The 20128-nt window shown below is 48.0% G+C and overlaps 1 protein-coding gene across 1 annotated transcript; it reads right to left on the bottom strand.

Moving 5' to 3' along the window:
• Positions 1 to 909: 909 nt before the first annotated feature.
• Positions 910 to 11616, bottom strand: LOC121008408 (B-lymphocyte antigen CD19-like). Its single transcript, XM_040440940.1, has 11 exons — positions 11361 to 11616; positions 11050 to 11157; positions 10512 to 10542; positions 10311 to 10372; positions 8961 to 9062; positions 6539 to 6592; positions 6411 to 6464; positions 6271 to 6321; positions 6093 to 6182; positions 3734 to 3904; positions 910 to 1113 (listed from the first exon to the last, which is right to left on the bottom strand). The coding sequence occupies exons 1-11, from the start codon at positions 11545 to 11547 to the stop codon at positions 1073 to 1075; spliced, it is 951 nt and encodes a 316-aa protein (XP_040296874.1). The 5' UTR covers positions 11548 to 11616; the 3' UTR covers positions 910 to 1072.
• Between the last annotated feature and the right edge of the window lie 8512 nt (positions 11617 to 20128).

Below are 20128 nucleotides of genomic sequence, written 5' to 3'. Positions count from 1 at the left end.
TGGGCGGCGGGCGTATAATCATATGTGGGCGGCGGGCGTATAATCATATGTGGGCGGCGGGCGTATAATCGTATGTGGGCGGCGGGCGTATAATCGTATGTGGGCGGCGGGCGTATAATCGTATGTGGGCGGCGGGCGTATAATCGTATGTGGGCGGCGGGCGTATAATCGTATGTGTGCGGCGGGCGTATAATCGTATGTGGGCGGCGGGCGTATAATCGTATGTGGGCGGCGGGCGTATAATCGTATGTGGGCGGCGGGCGTATAATCGTATGTGGGCGGCGGGCGTATAATCGTATGTGGGCGGCGGGCGTATAATCGTATGTGGGCGGCGGGCGTATAATCGTATGTGGGTGGCGGGCGTATAATCGTATGTGGGCGGCGGGCGTATAATCATATGTGGGCGGCGGGTGTGTAATCGAATGGAATATCACTTTGTAAAAACTCTTTTAATTCGGCATTGATAAGACACGACCAGATATTCCAGATTATCAGGCGGCTATAACCGTGACCGCCATCACTTTAGAGAGGTGTCTGCTAGCTGGACGATCAGATGCCGGATTAAAGGAATGTCGCAGGATGTCGTTGCCTCCATTACTTTTCCCTGGGTTTTCTGTGTTTTTTTTTTTATACCTTTTAATTATCAGTATCTAAAATGCAATAAAATTCAACCAAAACTAAGAACAGAACGAGTCCTTTGGTATAAAAGGCGGCGTCTCGCGGCTCAGTCTATTTCAGTGCGGTCACATTGGCCTCAGAAACCAGGACTCTCCCGATTCCCCAGTGCGGACTCTTCGGCTGTTGTGTCGTCATCTAGTGGCCAATGTGAGAACTGCAAACAAGAAATGTCCCCAAAGATGTCTCCTCTTTATGAAGATAGCGTCTTTTTCACATCCCTGACTGGTCACGAATTGTCAGCTCTGCAGCCCAGGAACGGAGTCAGTAGACATCTTCATACATGTCCATAGGTCCTTGGTGCGGATCCAGCACCCGACGCCCCATAGTCTGCACTGATGATGGCTAATATTGGGCTGTGCTGCTGCGGGGATTCCCTCTCTGCGCTCGGATCCTGTCACAGGTTGTTGGTTTCATAGGAAACATAAAAATCTCCATCTGTCAACGAAGAGAAAGTGAGAAAAAGTGAGAGGAAAACAGCGAAAACGGGAAAATCACAGCAAAACGACACTGCACAATATATATGGACAGATCATCTTATCACTTTACATGGTACCGGTGCCTAATCTATAACACGGTGCATTGTATTGGTTTTTGTGGAAATATTTATGGATTTATGTATTTTATATCCAATCGTGCATTTGTAATTTCTATATCACCTATCACTTCATGCACATTTGTTTTTATGTATTATGGTGACATTTTTATGATTGATTCGTTCACTTTTTTAATTATGCAATTATGATCTTAATGAAATGTTTGAGCTATACAGCCAGGTCCATAAATATTGGGACATCAACACAAGTCTAACATTTTTGGCTCTATACACCACCACAATGGATTGGAAATGAAAGGAACAAGATGTGCTTTACCTGCAGACTGTCAGCTGTAATTTGAGGGGATTTACATCCAAATCAGGTGAACGGTGCAGGAATTACAACAGTTTGCACATGTGCCTCCCACTTGTTAAGGGACCAAAAGTAATGGGACAGAATAATAATCATAAATCTAACTTTCACTTTTTAATACTTGGTTGCAAATCCTTTGCAGCCAATTACAGCCTGAAGTCTGGAACGCATAGACATCACCAGACGCTGGGTCTCATCCCTGGTGATGCTCTGCCAGGCCTCTACTGCAACTGTCTTCAGTTCCTGCTTGTTCTTGGGGCATTTTCCCTTCAGTTTTGTCTTCAGCAAGTGAAATGCTCAATCGGATTCAGGTCAGGTGATTGACTTGGCCATTGCATAACATTCCACTTCTTTCCCTTAAAAAACTCTTTGGTTGCTTTTGCAGTATGCTTTGGGTCATTGTCCATCTGCACTGTGAAGCGCCGTCCAATGAGTTCTGGAGAATTTGGCTGAATATGAGCAGATAATATTGTCCGAAACACTTCAGAATTCATCCTGCGGCTTTTGTCAGCAGTCACATCATCAATAAATACAAGAGAAGCAGTTCCATTGGCAGCCATACATGCCCACGCCATGACACTACCACCACCATGCTTCACTGATGAGGTGGTATGCTTAGGATCATGAGCAGTTCCTTTCCTTCTCCATACTCTTCTCTTCCCAACACTCTGGTACAGGTTGATCTTGGTCTCATCTGTCCATAGGATGTTGTTCCAGAACTGTGAAGGCTTTCTTAGATGTCGTTTGGCAAACTCTAATCTGGCCTTCCTGTTTTTGAGGCTCACCGATGGTTTACATCTTGTGGTGAACCCTCTGTATTCACTCTGGTGAAGTCTTGTTGACTTTGGAACACATATACCTACCTCCTGGAGAGTGTTCTTGATCTGGGCAACTGTTGTGAAGAGTGTTTTCTTCACCAGGGAAAGAATTCTTCAGTCATCCACCACAGTTGTTTTCCGTGGTCTTCCAGGTCTTTTGGTGTTGCTGAGCTCACCGGTGCGTTCCTTCTTTTTAACCACCTCAGCCCCCCTAGCTTAAACCCCCTTAATGACCAGACCACTTTTTACACTTCTGAACCACTTTTTACACTTCTGACCTACACTACTTTGCTCGGTCATACAACTTTCCACCCAAATTAATTTTACCTCCTTTTCTTCTCACTAATAGAGCTTTCATTTGGTGGTATTTCATTGCTGCTGACATTTTAACTTTTTTTGATATTAATCAAAATTGACCTAAATGTTTGCAAAAAAATGACATTTTTCACTTTCTGTTGTAAAATTTTTCAAATAAAACTACATTTCTATATACATTTTTCTCTAAATTTATTTTTCTACATGTCTTTAATAAAAAAAAAGGTTCTACAATGCCCAGACAGTAGAAACACCCACAAATGACCCCATTTCGGAAAGTAGACACCCTAAGGTATTCGCTGATGGGCATAGTGAGTTCATGGAAGTTTTTATTTTTTGTCACAAGTTAGCGGAAAATGATTTTATTTTTTATTTATTTTTTCATACAAAGTCTCATATTCCACTATCTTGTGACAAAAATAAAAACTTCCATGAACTCGCCATGCCCCTCACGAAATACCTTGGGGTGTCTTCTTTCCAAAATGGGGTCACTTGTGGGGTAGTTGTACTGCCCTGGCATTCTAGGGGCCCTAAAGCGTGAGAAGTAGTTTGGAATCCGCCTTTCTTCCATTTTTAGCTAGACAGATATGAGATATGTTTAGATAGAATGCCCTACAGTGTGTAACATTACACTTATGCTGTGGCCGTATGTAGCCCAGGTGACGCACTAGCGCCACACATAGTCTGCACAGGGGGAACACAGCCCTAAGCTTACATTTGGCACACCCCAGGCATACATGCCAAACTTAGGGCTTAAATAATATAACAATAATTAGGACCCAAATAATACGGCCATATAGTCCCTATGTAATGCTGTCATACAGGATCAAGTAACAGCCATACAGTGCTCCAACAATACCGCCATATGCTGCCAAATACAGTCCTGTACAGAGTCCCTTCACATGCCCTGAAGACGGTGTTGGAAGCTTCAGCAGGTGGAGGTCGTAGGCCGTTCAACCCCCCCCCCCGACGACCCTCAGCTCACAATTAGCCCAGAGCTACTGTCCTGACACCTACTGAGTTCTTGAAGTTTGCGGGACTCTTTTCTGGGGTGCGGGTGGGGAGTGGGGTCCACCAGACTTGCCTTCCTGCCCTCAGCCTGCTCCTCGGTGGGTTTGTGTGGGGGGTAAATTATACGATTTAGTTGGGTGTACAGAGGAGTCTGCATGTTCTCATAGGAATCAGCATCTGCAAGAAAAGAGTGGAAGATGAGAATCTCCTCATTCACTATATGGCGGTGATACATCGGCAGTGGGAACGTCCTACACAGGCGGATGGGTCTGATTATATGCAAATATTGGTTAAAGCAAAAATTCACTATAGAAATCACTTACACATGCTACACCCCTGACCTGTTCTTCCTGTGTCCGCCAGTCACACCCCTGACCTGTTCTTCCTATGTCCGCCAGTCACACCCCTGACCTGTTCTTCCTATGTCCGCCAGTCACACCCCTAACCTGTTCTTCCTGTGTCCGCCAGTCACACCCCTAACCTGTTCTTCCTGTGTCCGCCAGTCACACCCCTGACCTGTTCTTGTTGTGTCCACCAGTCACACCCCTGACCTGTTATTCCTGTGTCCGTCAGTCACACCCCTGACCTGTTCTTCCTGTGTCCGCCAGTCACGCCCCTGACCTGTTCTTCTTGTGTCCGCCAGTCACGCCCCTGACCTGTTCTTCCTGTGTCGGCCAGTCACACCCCTGACCTGTTCTTCCTGTGTCCGTCAGTCACACCCCTGACCTGTTCTTCCTGTGTCCGTCAGTCAAACCCCTAACCTGTTCTTCCTGTGTCCGCCAGTCACACCCCTGACCTGTTCTTCCTGTGTCCGCCAGTCACACCCCTGACCTGTTCTTCCTATGTCCGCCAGTCACACCCCTAACCTGTTCTTCCTGTGTCCGCCAGTCACACCCCTAACCTGTTCTTCCTGTGTCCGCCAGTCACACCCCTGACCTGTTCTTCCTGTGTCCGCCAGTCACACCCCTGACCTGTTCTTCCTGTGTCCGTCAGTCACACCCCTGACCTGTTCTTCATGTGTCCGCCAGTCACACCCCTGACCTGTTCTTCCTGTGGTAAACAGTCACACCCCTGACCTGTTCTTCCTGTGTCTGCCAGTCACGCCCCTGACCTGTTCTTCTTGTGTCCGCCAGTCACGCCCCTGACCTGTTCTTCCTGTGTCGGCCAGTCACACCCCTGACCTGTTCTTCCTGTGTCCGTCAGTCACACCCCTGACCTGTTCTTCCTGTGTCCGTCAGTCAAACCCCTAACCTGTTCTTCCTGTGTCCGCCAGTCACACCCCTGACCTGTTCTTCCTGTGTCCGCCAGTCACACCCCTGACCTGTTCTTCATGTGTCCGCCAGTCACACCCCTGACCTGTTCTTCCTGTGTCCGCCAGTCACACCCCTGACCTGTTCTTCCTGTGTCCGCCAGTCACACCCCTGACCTGTTCTTCCTGTGTCCGCCAGTCACACCCCTGACCTGTTCTTCCTGTGGTAAACAGTCACGCCCCTGACCTGTTCTTCCTGTGTCCGCCAGTCACACCCCTGACCTGTTCTTCCTGTGTCCGCCAGTCACACCCCTGACCTGTTCTTCCTGTGGTAAACAGTCACGCCCCTGACCTGTTCTTCCTGTGTCCGCCAGTCACGCCCCTGACCTGTTCTTCCTGTGGTGGACAGTCACGCCCCTGACCTGTTATTCCTGTGTCCGCCAGTCACGCCCCTGACCTGTTATTCCTGTGTCCGCCAGTCACACCCCTGACCTGTTCTTCCTGTGTCCGCCAGTCATGCCCCTGACCTGTTCTTCCTGTGTCCGCCAGTCACGCCCCTGACCTGTTCTTCCTGTGTCCGCCAGTCACACCCCTGACCTGTTCTTCTTGTGTCCGTCAGTCACGCCCCTGACCTGTTCTTCCTGTGTCCGCCAGTCACGCCCCTGACCTGTTCTTCCTGTGTCCGCCAGTCACGCCCCTGACCTGTTCTTCCTGTGTCCGCCAGTCACACCCCTGACCTGTTTTTTCATTGTTAGCAGGAAGTAAGAGTAGCCATTTCTAGCTATGGAGCAGTTACCTAGTCACCTGGGCTTTATAGTGACGCACAGGCCCTGCCCGCTCCTCCCCGTTCCCTCACTTCCTGGCTCCGCCCATTGTCGATGACAGCCAGGACTGAGAAGCATAATCTCAACATGAAAAACTACCGCTACCAATAGATGGAGATCAAACCGCCCCCCACAAGGGCCAATGGATACACGGTTTTGTAGTAAAACATGCGGTTACTGGTGGCTTGGCGTGGTCTCCCCCTCCTATAGTTACAGCAGAGTTTCGGACGCTGCTCTTGCTGTGACTAGAGTAAATTGTCAGCCCCTGACCCTCGACATGATGGCCGCTCACCCTCGTCCTGCGTTATCCCCTCGTCAGGCAGAGTCTCGGTTTCCGTTTGTATACAGACGGATCCTTTCATGTCTTCATATGACTGGGACCCTGGGACACGGGGAGAGCATACATGAACTGGCGCCATTACTACATTAGAACATAGTCTTGAATACAGCACATAGTCCTGAGCCCGCACCCTCCGATCCATCTTTAATTTCTTCACTGGCATTTTCATAGCAGTCGCCATCTAGGAGACAGAAGAGAGGAGCGTCAGCCATGTTAGTGTCACGTAGTCGGACATCTTCATCCTTCCGACCACCCCTGAGGTCATTTTACCTAGGGAGCCCTGGTGGTCGCCTCGATCCGGAGTGGTGTTCTCGTAGCAGCCACCTGCTGGTGAAGAGAGGGTATTACACTCCTGCTCTCTGTGAGAGAGGGGTATACGGTATATTTCGTGTTCTCACCATCGGACACCTGATCACCTCCTTCAACTATCGGCTCCAGATAAGAATCGCCACCTGCGAGATTACATTATAAAACACTTAAAGGGGATGTCTAGGTCCCAGGGCGAGGGGGGGTGGATTTGTACTGATGCTGTATTTAGCTCTCAGAGGATTCTTAACACCAATACATTGCTACGAACCCTCAGCTGATTAAGCAGAATTAGGTCTGGGCAGGCAATCACCTTCTAATTGTAAACAATACATTGTTCCATTCACTGACAGCAAGCAGAGATCTTGAAAATGGTCACCCTGTAGGAGATAAGTCAGTAGAACCCGCCATGTTATGTATATAGGGGACTCACATCTCTCCCCTATGGTACAAGAATGGATCGAGCATGTTAAATTTTATTATGCCTGATCGTTTGTTGCCATGGGAGACGGCCCACCGCCTGAGGGATCTCCTCGCCCCAATGATAATGCATCTGAACCGAGCGTGCATGTGTACAGGGTAGGGGGCTGACGGGCATGGAAGGTCTATGGGCACCTATAGACTGTCCTTGTTGCCCCCAGCAACCAATCAGAGCTCAGCTTCCATTTCTCCAGAGCAGTTTCAAACATAAAAGCTGAGCTCTGATTGGTTGCTACGAGCAACAAGGACAGTCTTACAGTTTGGATAAGTGAGGCCTAGTGACTATTAGATTTTAATTAATTTACATAAAACAAGAGGGGCCCTAGAATGCAGGGGCCCGATATAAAGCTCATACCGGCTTCTTAGTGGACATTAGTGTTTATTAGAGACATGTTTTGAGGCTGACTTGTCAGGGGGAGACCGGGGAAGCGTGACACATGGCAACAACACGATGGAAGAAAATAATTTCATTTCCTCTTCTGTTCTGACTGTTGGGGAGTGACAGTTCTCAGAACGGCGGGTGGAGGAGGGGCGTGGTGCAGACCATGGAGAAGAGTAAGCAAAAAAGCATGGAAGTCTCAAAAATGACCCCCCCCCCCCCCCCCAATAGTGTGAACCAAAGACATAAAGTCCACGGAGCGATCAGCAACAACAACAAGTTCAAACCTGGGCCCCTAATGGGGCGTGTCCTGGGAGCTGAACCCAGTGTGCCCGTGTATGGGGAGGTGAGAGGGATAGCTTTGAACGATTCATCCAGCTTGAGGGTCAACTGTCCAGGCCCTGTTTCCTAGGGTGCCCGTAACAACTTGGGAGTGGAGCATGTGAACATTCACTTACCATTAAACCTTTCACTGCCCTGGACCATCAGGGACCTCACTTCACTGCCACAGACAACCAGGAAATTTATCATTAACCTTTTCACTGCCCCAGACCACCAGGGACGTTACCCCTTCACTGCCACAGAGCACCAAGGAGTTTACTATGAATCACTTCAATGCTGTAGACAACCAAGGACTTTACCACTAATCCCTACGCTGCCCTAGACCACCAGAGACTTTACCATTTATCCCATCACTTCCCTAGACCACCAGATACTTTACCACTAATCCCTACGCTGCCCTAGACCACCAGAGACTTTACCATTTATCCCATCACTTCCCTAGACCACCAGATACTTTACCACTAATGCCTACGCTGCCCTAGACCACCAGAGACTTTACCATTTATCCCATCACTTCCCTAGACCACCAGATACTTTACCACTAATCCCTACGCTGCCCTAGACCACCAGAGACTTTACCATTTATCCCATCACTGCCCTAGACCACCAGAGACTTTACCACTAATCCCTATGCTGCCCCCAGACCACCAGGGACGTTACCCCTTCACTGCCACAGAGGACCAAGGAGTTAACTATGAATCACTTTAATGCTGCAGACAACCAAGGACTTTACCACTAATCCCTACGCTGCCCTAGACCACCAGAGACTTTGCAATTTATCCCATCACTGCCCTAGACCACCAGAGACTGCAATTTATCCCTACACTGCCGCAGACCACCAGGAATTTTATCATTAATCATTTTAATGCTGCCGACCACCAGGGACTTTATCATTTATTTCTTCCCTGCCACAAACCACCAAGGACTTTACTATTAACCCCTTCACTGCCACAGACCACCAGGATGTTCACTATTAATCACTTCCATGCTGCAAACCACCAGAGACTTTACAATTTATCCCTGCACTGCCCTAGAAACCCAGGGACATTACCATTTATCCCATCACTGCCCTAGACTACAAGGGACTTTACCATTAGTCCCTTCATGCCACAGACCACCAGAAACTCTACCATAAAGACAATAACTATTTAGGATTTGTATGGCAGTATTATATTGACACCGAATCGGACTATTTCTTAGCCATGGCTGGCAGTGTCATGTGGGCCCTATATGGATGCATGTACATATACACATGTCCCGGCTGCTGAGAGGAGAATGTGTTCTGTCTCTTAGGATCCCTGGGATATACTCACCCACAGACAGGAAGGAGCTCTTGTTTGAGAAACAATCATCATTGACGACTTTAGACAGAGACACATTCTGATAGGTGAAATCCTGATCCTTGTGGGCAACGTCTAATTGGTGAAACAATAATGTAAAAAAAAAAGAGGATGAAGATCCTGTCTTATCATCATCATCATCATCACTATCACTATACTGGAAAATAACTACAAGATTATCATTAAAGGGTAACTGTCATTCTTCTTTTTTTTTTGTAATGTGTAGGGGCAGTGATACTGAGCATTTTTGTAATATACTTTCATTACTGAAATCGTACATTTCTATTAGAAAAATAGCTCTAAAGTGACCCATTTTGAGCCTTAGCAACGCTCCTCTGTCTTCTGTTTACATAACACGGTCAGTGTTAGTAAGTCTCCACTGTTATGTCAACAGAAGACAGAGGAGCGTTGCTAAGGCTCAAAATGGGTCACTTTAGAGCTATTTTTCTAATAGAAATGTACAATTTCAGTAATGAAAGTATATTACAAAAATGCTCAGTATCACTGCCCCTACACATTACAAAAATAAAAAGAAGAATAACAGTTACCCTTTAATATTATCGTTTTCATAAAAAAAAGGTGAAGGAACAAAAGAGGGAAATAAAGATAGGAAATAAGATGAAGATGAGAAAAAGTAAGAATAAGGAAAAGAAAGAGAAGGAATGGATAGAAAGAAAGGGGAAAGGAGGAGAAGAAAAAGGGAAGGGAAGTAAAGAGAAGGAAATGGAGGCAAATGAAAAATAAAGGGAAAAAAAGAAGGAAACTGGAGAAAGAAGAAAAAAAGAAGAAAAGGAAAAAAAGAAAAAAGAAGAAGAAATGAAATGGATACAAAAGAAGAAAAAAAAAAGAATAAGGAAACGGAGGAGAAGGTAGAAAAGAAGGAAGAGTGGAAGTAGAAAAAGGAAGAGAAGGAAATGGATGAAAAGGGAGAAAAGAGGAAAAGAAGTAGGAAACAGAGAGAAGAATTAGGAAGATGGAAAAGAAGAGAAGGGAATGGATGCAAAGGAAGAGAGGAAGAAAATAAAGAAAGAGAAGAATAAGGACAGGAAAGAGATGAAAAAGAAAGATGAATGGATGCAAACAAAGAAAAGAATGAAAAGAAGAAGTAAATGGAAACAAAGGAATAGAATAAAAAGTAAAAACAGGCGAAGGAAAAGGAGATGGAGAAGTAAAAGATGTAAATGTATATAAAAGATGAAGGAGGAGGAAATGAGAAGGAGAAGAAAAAAAAACAAGGATGAAAAGCCAAAACAAGATAAAAGGAAGGAGCAGGTAAAGAGGAAGTAGGAAAAGAAGTAGACATGACCCGACACAGAACATTACCTGCCTCCGGGTCGATGGAGTCTGTGTAGAGATTCCTGGCGGTTGTGCTCACCTTGAAGAACCTGGATGACAGGGAACAGCGTCAATCCACTGCAATGTCTGGACTGATACAATGCCCCTCACCCACGAGTCTATGAACGGTCAGCATTTCCATTATCAGGAAACAGAGTAGACGTTCCAGAGGTGACAGCGAGCACTCACCTGCTCTTGGCCTGTCTCCTCACCCTCCTCCCTGGAATGAAACGTGAAATATAATCATCACCCAGCTTTCCCGAGTTACGAAACCACACAGCCCCGGCATTACTAAACAACTAAGCACATCTGACATTTAATCAGGAACTTGGTAAGCCGGGTGACAACCACTCTGGGATCTAGAGCGCCAGCTTTCTAATTGAGAAGCAGCTTAATAGAATTTCTAATAATTCTAGTGAGAAGGATTGAGGCCACACCTGAAGTCACAATATACTAAGGTATCTTGGCCGCACGTCTTCTAGTTATTGGGGAGAAGGAAGGGAATTACAGACGTTTACACAATGGAGTGAAACGTAAATCTTCTAGAATCAGATATTTCTAAGACGCGATCATCCTATAAATATCTAAAATGAATGCATTCATTTATTGACAGCAAGCAGAGATTTTAAAAATAGGAAGCAATTAAACCACAAAGTCTATTGGAAAATTCCCTGCATATCTGCCCACACATCCTGACAGGTGCTGGGACCTGTAATGTAACACGCACTGCGTTTCACGCTTACGAAGCAGCCCATGAGCGCCAGGCAGAGCAGCGCAGAGGACGACGCCACAACCACGATGATCCAGTATCTCCCCTCCAGGAACAGCTGCCACCCTGCCAGGAAAGAGACGGCACAAGTCACCGTACCACCAGAGTCGCCATCATCATATCCCACACATTGCGCCAATTCATACATTATTTATGGGAGCCATCAGATACCCCCTCGCCCAGGGAAGGTTCTAGTGTGGGGCGCAGTTAGGCCGCCATGTCCCGTACTGGTGGAGCGGTCTACATGGCAGCCACAGCCGTTACTTTACCTTTCGCCTTGTTGGGTGGAGTCCACCACCGACACGTCACATTTAACGTCTTTATCACTGGTTCTTCGTAGAAGGGAGAACTCCCATCATCCTCTTCAGCGGTGGAGGTGATGAAGAATGCTGACCCGTTCCTGTCCACATTTATCACATTTATCCAGGCCTCCGCTTTGTGGACCATCGCTATCATGTCATCCCCTCTAGAGAACTGCAACTGGGTCCAGTTTTCAGTGGTGTGGCAGACAATCCACTCTGTGCGAAACAAGAAACGGGCGCGTTAAAATTCATAGGCCCCGTCTAACACAGCCATTGCTGCATCACTCTCCAAGGTGGTCATCTACCATCGGGGTCATTTATTAAGACCAGCGATTTCTATGCCGGTCTTAATCTCCATGGGCTGGCGGCGGATGCACCAAACTTATGTAGAGGCGCAGGCCTCTGCATAAATTTGGCGCTTGGTTCCACCGGCCGTGCGACATGGTTTAAACTATGTCAGCTCCCATGCTGGCGTAGTTTAGGACCATTTTCCACGCCATAAATTGCCGTAGAAAATGGTTAATCAGACGGCCCGGCCACCCTCTTCCCTCCCACGCTCACTTTTTCCGCAACCTCGAAAAAGTGGCGTGAGCAGGGAAAAGTGGCAGATTTTGCCGCAAAACCCCTTTGCAACAAAATCTGCGCCTTAAATACGCCAAAAAGTGGCATATATTTCTTAATAAATGACCCCCTAAGTATCCAGGGCTGGTCCCAGTGATGTCACCTGCGGGAACGATGACATCTCCAACGTACCCTGTCAGTGTAAACATCTGTCCGGGGTGATCCACCATCCGACCCCAATGTCTAAGCTTGAGGGCGATGCCACCCTACTCAGTCCATTCCCAATATTACCACCAAATATATACCGAATACTTGCCAACCTTCCAGAAGTGGGATGCAGAACGTGGCACTAGAGGTGCGGAGACAGCATTATTTTTGGACACTAACACGCCTTTTCTCAAATGACGTCCCTTTTCTTTTTGTTATAGACTGCACCCCTTGTTATGACACTCAGGATAACAGGGCTGAGTCTGATGATACACCACTACATTGAGGCTTATGCGGTGCCGGAGAGTTGCCATCTCTATCTGGAGGTCCCCCTATTTTTTTCTGGAGCCTCCTGGATGTTTGTTTCTGGAGAGTTGGCAAGTATCTTTATATTTTTTTTTTTAGGATTGCATGTTACTCATTTTTGGCTAAAAATCTTTTTTTTTTTTGCGGTCACCGGGAGCAGGCAGTTCAGAGAACAGCCGCCGGGGGCCTTCATTGGGCTGTTCTCGGAACTGCCTGCTCCCGGTGACCGCATTTGTTTCAGACTGGCTTCCGGCTCAGGCACAGGTAAGGGCTTACCTGTGCCTCGCCGGACTTGTGAGTTAAGATGGCAGCGGGCGAACACTGCGAACTGGCCATCACTGGTCATAAACACTTATTTAAGCCACATTCTTATCAGTAAGATAATAACTGAGCTATAATGAGTGTGTATAATGTCAGAGAGCGGAGATAAGGAGCCCGTCAGCTCCTGGTCTGATGGAAAAGACAGAAAATCCAAAGGGTGCCACTGCAGCGTGTCTCAGCTCTGTACAGAAAAAATTACTTCATTATTTTTATAAAGACCAATTAAAAAAAAAAAAATTTCAGCTCAAGATGAGTACAATGCAATAATAATAATAATAATAATAATAATAATAATAATAAAAAAGGCCCCAAAGGTGCACATAGCCTTTAGAGGAGTTCTCCAATTGTCTTTTTGCGAAAATCTGATTGATACGGCAGTAAGAAAGAGAGAAGAGCCTGGATTGGGGTCTTAAGAGTTTCCTGTCTCCTTCTTCACCCGCAGTTCTCTGCCGTTACGGCCTGAGTCGTCTGACAGACTGGTAACTCGGCAGATGTGTACCATACTGTAGTGTATCCATAGCAACCAGACTGAAAAAAGCAGCCGATCCTTGTCTTTTCCCATCTCATTCTGCTTTATTAATTAGATTCTTGTAGAGATTATGAAGAAGCGCCTGTTTAGGTTATAAGAGGAAATCGCACATTCTGACACTTTTTGATGCATCATAATGAATTTCCTGTAATATCTGAGGATGTGAAAATCGTGTGTTGTGGACCCGCAACATCCTGCGCTAATAATTACCACAAAGAGGTCCCACGTACAAAGCCACGACACTGGGAGTAAAGTGCACCTCCACCTCCATAGGAATGCTGGGTGACAACCAATATAACTTCTCATGCATCACCCACACAAGTTGTCACCCGTCTTCACCACATTCCGCATGACACCTTTCTGAAGGTGCCCATATGGGTGAACACTTTAATTAAAATAAATATACCCTTAGTGACAGCTGCGGGAAAATGCAGTGACTTCATGTTGGGAACAAAAGAAGGCTAACACCGGGCCCCTTCCCCCAGGACCCAACGCAGTTGGGCAGTCCGCCTCCATGGAAGGTAAAAGAGATGCATGGGGAAGACTCTCAGACAGGAAATGGCTACCAAAGGGTTAAAGCGGCCTACTCAACAAAGTAGTGCTGTTCAGGCCCGACTCTAATGTGCGCTTGTCAGATATTCCGATACCGTACAGAAGCTGCCAGAACGTGGTCCCGCTGGTATAGCAAAGCAATGGATGAAAACACAGATTCATGGGGCGCGAATGTCGACATAAAGCAGAGGAGATGTTATGGGAGAAAACGGAGGAGACGTTCCGGCAGAAAATAGAAGATACGTGTGACAGAAAACGGAGGAGACGTGCAGGCGGAAAACAGAGGAGACGTGGAGGCTGAAAATGGAAGATACATGTGACAGAAAACGGAGGAGACGTGCAGGCAGAAAACGGAGGAGACGTGCAGGCAGAAAACGGAGGAGACGTGCAGGCAGAAAACGGAGGAGACGTTCCGGCAGAAAATAGAAGATACGTGTGACAGAAAACGGAGGAGACGTGCAGGCGGAAAACAGAGGAGACGTGGAGGCTGAAAATGGAAGATACATGTGACAGAAAACGGAGGAGACGTGCAGGCAGAAAACGGAGGAGACGTGCAGGCAGAAAACGGAGGAGACGTGCAGGCAGAAAACGGAGGAGACGTGCAGGCAGAAAACGGAGGAGACGTGCAGGCAGAAAACGGAGGAGACGTGCAGGCAGAAAACGGAGGAGACGTGCAGGCAGAAAACGGAGGAGACGTGCAGGCAGAAAACGGAGGAGACGTGCAGGCAGAAAACGGAGGAGACGTGCAGGCAGAAAACGGAGGAGACGTGCAGGCAGAAAACGGAGGAGACGTGCAGGCAGAAAACGGAGGAGACGTGCAGGCAGAAAACGGAGGAGACGTGCAGGCAGAAAACGGAGGAGACGTGCAGGCAGAAAACGGAGGAGACGTGCAGGCGGAAAACAGAGAAGACGTGGAGGCTGAAAATGGAAGATACATGTGACAGAAAACGGAGGAGACGTGCAGGCAGAAAACGGAGGAGACGTGCAGGCAGAAAACGGAGGAGACGTGCAGGCAGAAAACGGAGGAGACGTGCAGGCAGAAAACGGAGGAGACGTGCAGGCAGAAAACGGAGGAGACGTGCAGGCAGAAAACGGAGGAGACGTGCAGGCGGAAAACAGAGAAGACGTGGAGGCTGAAAATGGAAGATACATGTGACAGAAAACGGAGGAGACGTGCAGGCAGAAAACGGAGGAGACGTGCAGGCAGAAAACGGAGGAGACGTGCAGGCAGAAAACGGAGGAGACGTGCAGGCAGAAAACGGAGGAGACGTGCAGGCAGAAAACGGAGGAGACGTGCAGGCAGAAAACGGAGGAGAGACGTGCAGGCAGAAAACGGAGGAGACGTGCAGGCAGAAAACGGAGGAGAGACGTGCAGGCAGAAAACGGAGGAGACGTGCAGGCAGAAAACGGAGGAGACGTGCAGGCAGAAAACGGAGGAGACGTGCAGGCAGAAAACGGAGGAGACGTGCAGGCTGAAAATGGAGGAGAAGTGCAGGCAGAACATGGGGGAGACATGAAGGCAGAAAACGGAGGAGACGTGCAGGCAGAAAACGGAGGAGACGTGCAGGCAGAAAACGGAGGAGAGACGTGCAGGCAGAAAACGGAGGAGACGTGCAGGCAGAAAACGGAGGAGACGTGCAGGCAGAAAACGGAGGAGACGTGCAGGCAGAAAACGGAGGAGACGTGCAGGCAGAAAACGGAGGAGACGTGCAGGCAGAAAACGGAGGAGACGTGCAGGCAGAAAACGGAGGAGACGTGCAGGCAGAAAACGGAGGAGACGTGCAGGCAGAAAACGGAGGAGACGTGCAGGCAGAAAACGGAGGAGACGTGCAGGCAGAAAACGGAGGAGACGTGCAGGCAGAAAACAGAGAAGACGTGGAGGCAGAACATGGGGGAGACATGAAGGCAGAAAACGGAGGAGACGTGCAGGCGGAAAACGGAGGAGACGTGCAGGCACAACATGGGGAGACGTGCAGGCAGAAAACGGAGGAGACGTGCAGGCTGAAAACGGAGGAGACGTGCAGGCTGAAAACAGAGAAGACGTGGAGGCAGAAAACGGAGGAGACGTGAAGGCTGAAAACGGAGGAGACGTGCAGGCAGAAAACGGAGGAGACGTGCAGGCAGAAAACAGAGGAGAGACGTGCAGGCAGAAAACGGAGGAGACGTGCAGGCAGAAAACGGAGGAGACGTGCAGGAGGAAAACGGAGAGCCACAAAATTGAGGCAAAGCGCAGTTTTTGCAAAACATTTTGCCGTGATTTCATGCAATAAACCGCGCAGTCTGAATATACCCTAATACGTCTTCAGGGCAGATGATCCTCCGAACCACATCAGCAGCAGAAATCTCGCTCTAGTCCACATGACACATGTGCACAGCTCGTTACAGTGTATCAGCGCACTCTATTGTAACAAGCTCTGCCACTTTTATGCCCTGGCATCTTCTACATCTAGGCACTGCCACGGAGAGGTCTTACTGTGGGACTGTCTGGGACGTGGCCGGCATTGATTCTGATATTGAGTGAGGGAGGATTTTACCTGTCCCTTTCAAAGCAGTTCTGGCCACGTTGTTCACGGAGCAGGAATAATTGCTGGAGGTGTCACTGTAGCCATCGGGAGCGAGCAGAATAGATGGCAAATACGCATCGAACATAAGTAACTTCAGGACCACAGGTTCCATCGCCACCACCACCCATGAGTCGTTGCGGTGCTCCTCCATCTGCAGCTTCAGCACCAGTGGAGGAGGACTTGTGGAGTAGTAGCCGCAGGGCACAGAGGTGGAACCTGAGGGACACAGGGCAGGACATTCAGAGGATGTAACAATGTCCGTATCTTATATTAGAAACTTGATCGTTCAGGTTTCGGCCAGCAGGGAACCATCAGGAATTGTAAACGCAGCTTTGGATGTGACAGGAGTATAAAACAGGATTACTTCTCATTATACAATACCAAGTTGTAGGAAGATCTTGCACATTGCTATGGAAACCATAAGGAAACCGTCAACAAGTAGACTGCTGATGATGGATCCTATTGATGTTTGAGGTTTTTATTCCATCTCTACCTTGTCTGAGGACCCAGGACTTCATAAGGGCTCATTCAGACGGCCGTCAGTGTTTTGCGGAACGCATGGGGCCAGCGCTATATAGAAATGCCTGTTCTTGTCCTGATTGCAGACAAGACTAGCACAGGCTCTGTATTATTTGCAGGGGCTGCAGATGCGGACAGCACGCGTCTGAATGAGCCCTTACATATAAATACTTGCTGCTTATTAACCCATAAACATCTGAGCCTTCTGATACCTCAAACCTGCACTGGACAGTTATGTGTAAGTCACTCACAGCAGGACCTCGATATACAGCAGCTTGTTGATGGTTTCCATGGAACTTTTTTTTTTTCTAAACTGTAAAAATAAAAAGATAAACAACACAAGTGGTAAAAACGAGCAAAGTCACTTTACACGGAAAAGGAAGGTCTTCTGACCAAAAAGACCCTGTTTTTCATCAACAGGTTGTTTTTCAGATTTTTTTCTCTCTTCATCACAATCAACGTGAACAATATGATAATAATATTAAGTGGATCATTAACATTCACAGTGTAAACCATGACAAGGTAAGGATTATATGGGTGGTGATGTAGGGATCAACTCTATGTAGTGAATGTAAATTATTCTACTGTACAGGAAGAGTAGGGATGATACAGGAGGGAGAGAAGGGATCATACAGGAGGGAGAGAAGGGATCATACAGGAGGAAGAGTAGGGATCATACAGGAGGGAGAGGAGGGAGAGAAGGGATCATACAGGAGGGAGAGAAGGGATCATACAGGAGGAAGAGGAGGGAGAGAAGGGATGATACAGGAGGGAGAGTAGGGATCATACAGGAGGGAGAGTAGGGATCATACAGGAGGGAGAGAAGGGATCATACAGGAGAGAAGGGATGATACAGGAGAGAGAGTAGGGATCATACAGGAGAGAAGGGATCATACAGGAGGGAGAGAAGGGATCATACAGGAGAGAAGGGATGATACAGGAGGGAGAGTAGGGATCATACAGAATGGGAGAGTAGGGATCATACAGGAGGGAGAGTAGGGATGATACAGGAGGGAGAGAAGGGATGATACAGGAGAGAGAGAAAGGATCATACAGGAGAGAAGGGATCATACAGGAGAGAGAGTAGGGATCATACAGGAGAGAGAGAAGGGATCATACAGGAGGGAGAGAAGGGATCATACAGGAGGGAGGGTAGGGATCATACAGGAGAGAAGGGATGATACAGGAGGGAGAGTAGGGATCATACAGGAGAGTAGGGATCATACAGGAGGGAGAGAAGGGATGATACAGGAGGGAGAGTAGGGATGATACAGGAGGGAGAGAAGGGATCATACAGGAGAGAGAGAAGGGATCATACAGGAGGGAGGGTAGGGATCATACAGGAGAGAAGGGATGATACAGGAGGGAGAGTAGGGATCATACAGAATGGGAGAGTAGGGATCATACAGGAGGGAGAGGAGGGAGAGAAGGGATGATACAGGAGGGAGAGTAGGGATCATACAGGAGGGAGAGTAGGGATCATACAGGAGGGAGAGTAGGGATCATACAGGAGGGAGAGAAGGGATCATACAGGAGAGAAGGGATGATACAGGAGGGAGAGTAGGGATCATACAGAATGGGAGAGTAGGGATCATACAGGAGGGAGAGTAGGGATCATACAGGAGGGAGAGTAGGGATCATACAGGAGGGAGAGTAGGGATCATACAGGAGGGAGAGAAGGGATCATACAGGAGGGAGAGAAGGGATCATACAGGAGAGAAGGGATGATACAGGAGGGAGAGTAGGGATCATACAGAATGGGAGAGTAGGGATCATACAGGAGGGAGAGTAGGGATGATACAGGAGGGAGAGAAGGGATGATACAGGAGAGAGAGAAAGGATCATACAGGAGAGAAGGGATCATACAGGAGAGAGAGTAGGGATCATACAGGAGAGAGAGAAGGGATCATACAGGAGGGAGAGAAGGGATGATACAGGAGGGAGAGAAGGGATCATACAGGAGAGAGAGAAGGGATCATACAGGAGGGAGGGTAGGGATCATACAGGAGAGAAGGGATGATACAGGAGGGAGAGTAGGGATCATACAGAATGGGAGAGTAGGGATCATACAGGAGGGAGAGTAGGGATCATACAGGAGGGAGAGAAGGGATCATACAGGAGGGAGAGAAGGGATCATACAGGAGGGAGAGTAGGGATCATACAGGAGGGAGAGAAGAGATCATACAGGAGGGAGAGAAGGGATCATACAGGAGGGAGAGTAGGGATCATACAGGAGGGAGAGTAGGGATCATACAGGAGGGAGAGAAGAGATCATACAGGAGAGAGAGTAGGGATCATACAGGAGAGAGAGAAGGGATCATACAGGAGGGAGAGAAGGGATCATACAGGAGGGAGGGTAGGGATCATACAGGAGAGAAGGGATGATACAGGAGGGAGAGTAGGGATCATACAGGAGAGTAGGGATCATACAGGAGGGAGAGAAGGGATGATACAGGAGGGAGAGTAGGGATCATACAGGAGGGAGAGGAGGGAGAGAAGGGATGATACAGGAGGGAGAGAAGGGATCATACAGGAGAGAGAGAAGGGATCATACAGGAGAGAGAGAAGGGATCATACAGGAGGGAGGGTAGGGATCATACAGGAGAGAAGGGATGATACAGGAGGGAGAGTAGGGATCATACAGAATGGGAGAGTAGGGATCATACAGGAGGGAGAGTAGGGATCATACAGGAGGGAGAGAAGGGATCATACAGGAGGGAGAGAAGGGATCATACAGGAGGGAGAGTAGGGATCATACAGGAGGGAGAGTAGGGATCATACAGGAGGGAGAGAAGGGATCATACAGGAGGGAGAGTAGGGATCATACAGGAGGGAGAGTAGGGATCATACAGGAGGGAGAGAAGAGATCATACAGGAGAGAGAGTAGGGATCATACAGGAGAGAGAGAAGGGATCATACAGGAGGGAGAGTAGGGATCATACAGGAGAGAGAGAAGGGATCATACAGGAGGGAGAGAAGGGATCATACAGGAGGGAGAGAAGGGATCATACAGGAGAGTAGGGATGATACAGGAGGGAGAGAAGGGATCATACAGGAGAGAGAGTAGGGATCATACAGGAGAGAGAGAAGGGATCATACAGGAGGGAGAGTAGGGATCATACAGGAGAGTAGGGATGATACAGGAGGGAGAGTAGGGATCATACAGGAGGGAGAGT

This window comes from Bufo bufo, chromosome 7 (assembly GCF_905171765.1).
Source record: "Bufo bufo chromosome 7, aBufBuf1.1, whole genome shotgun sequence".
NCBI lineage: Eukaryota > Metazoa > Chordata > Amphibia > Anura > Bufonidae > Bufo > Bufo bufo.
This window is presented reverse-complemented; position numbering and strand designations above follow the sequence as displayed.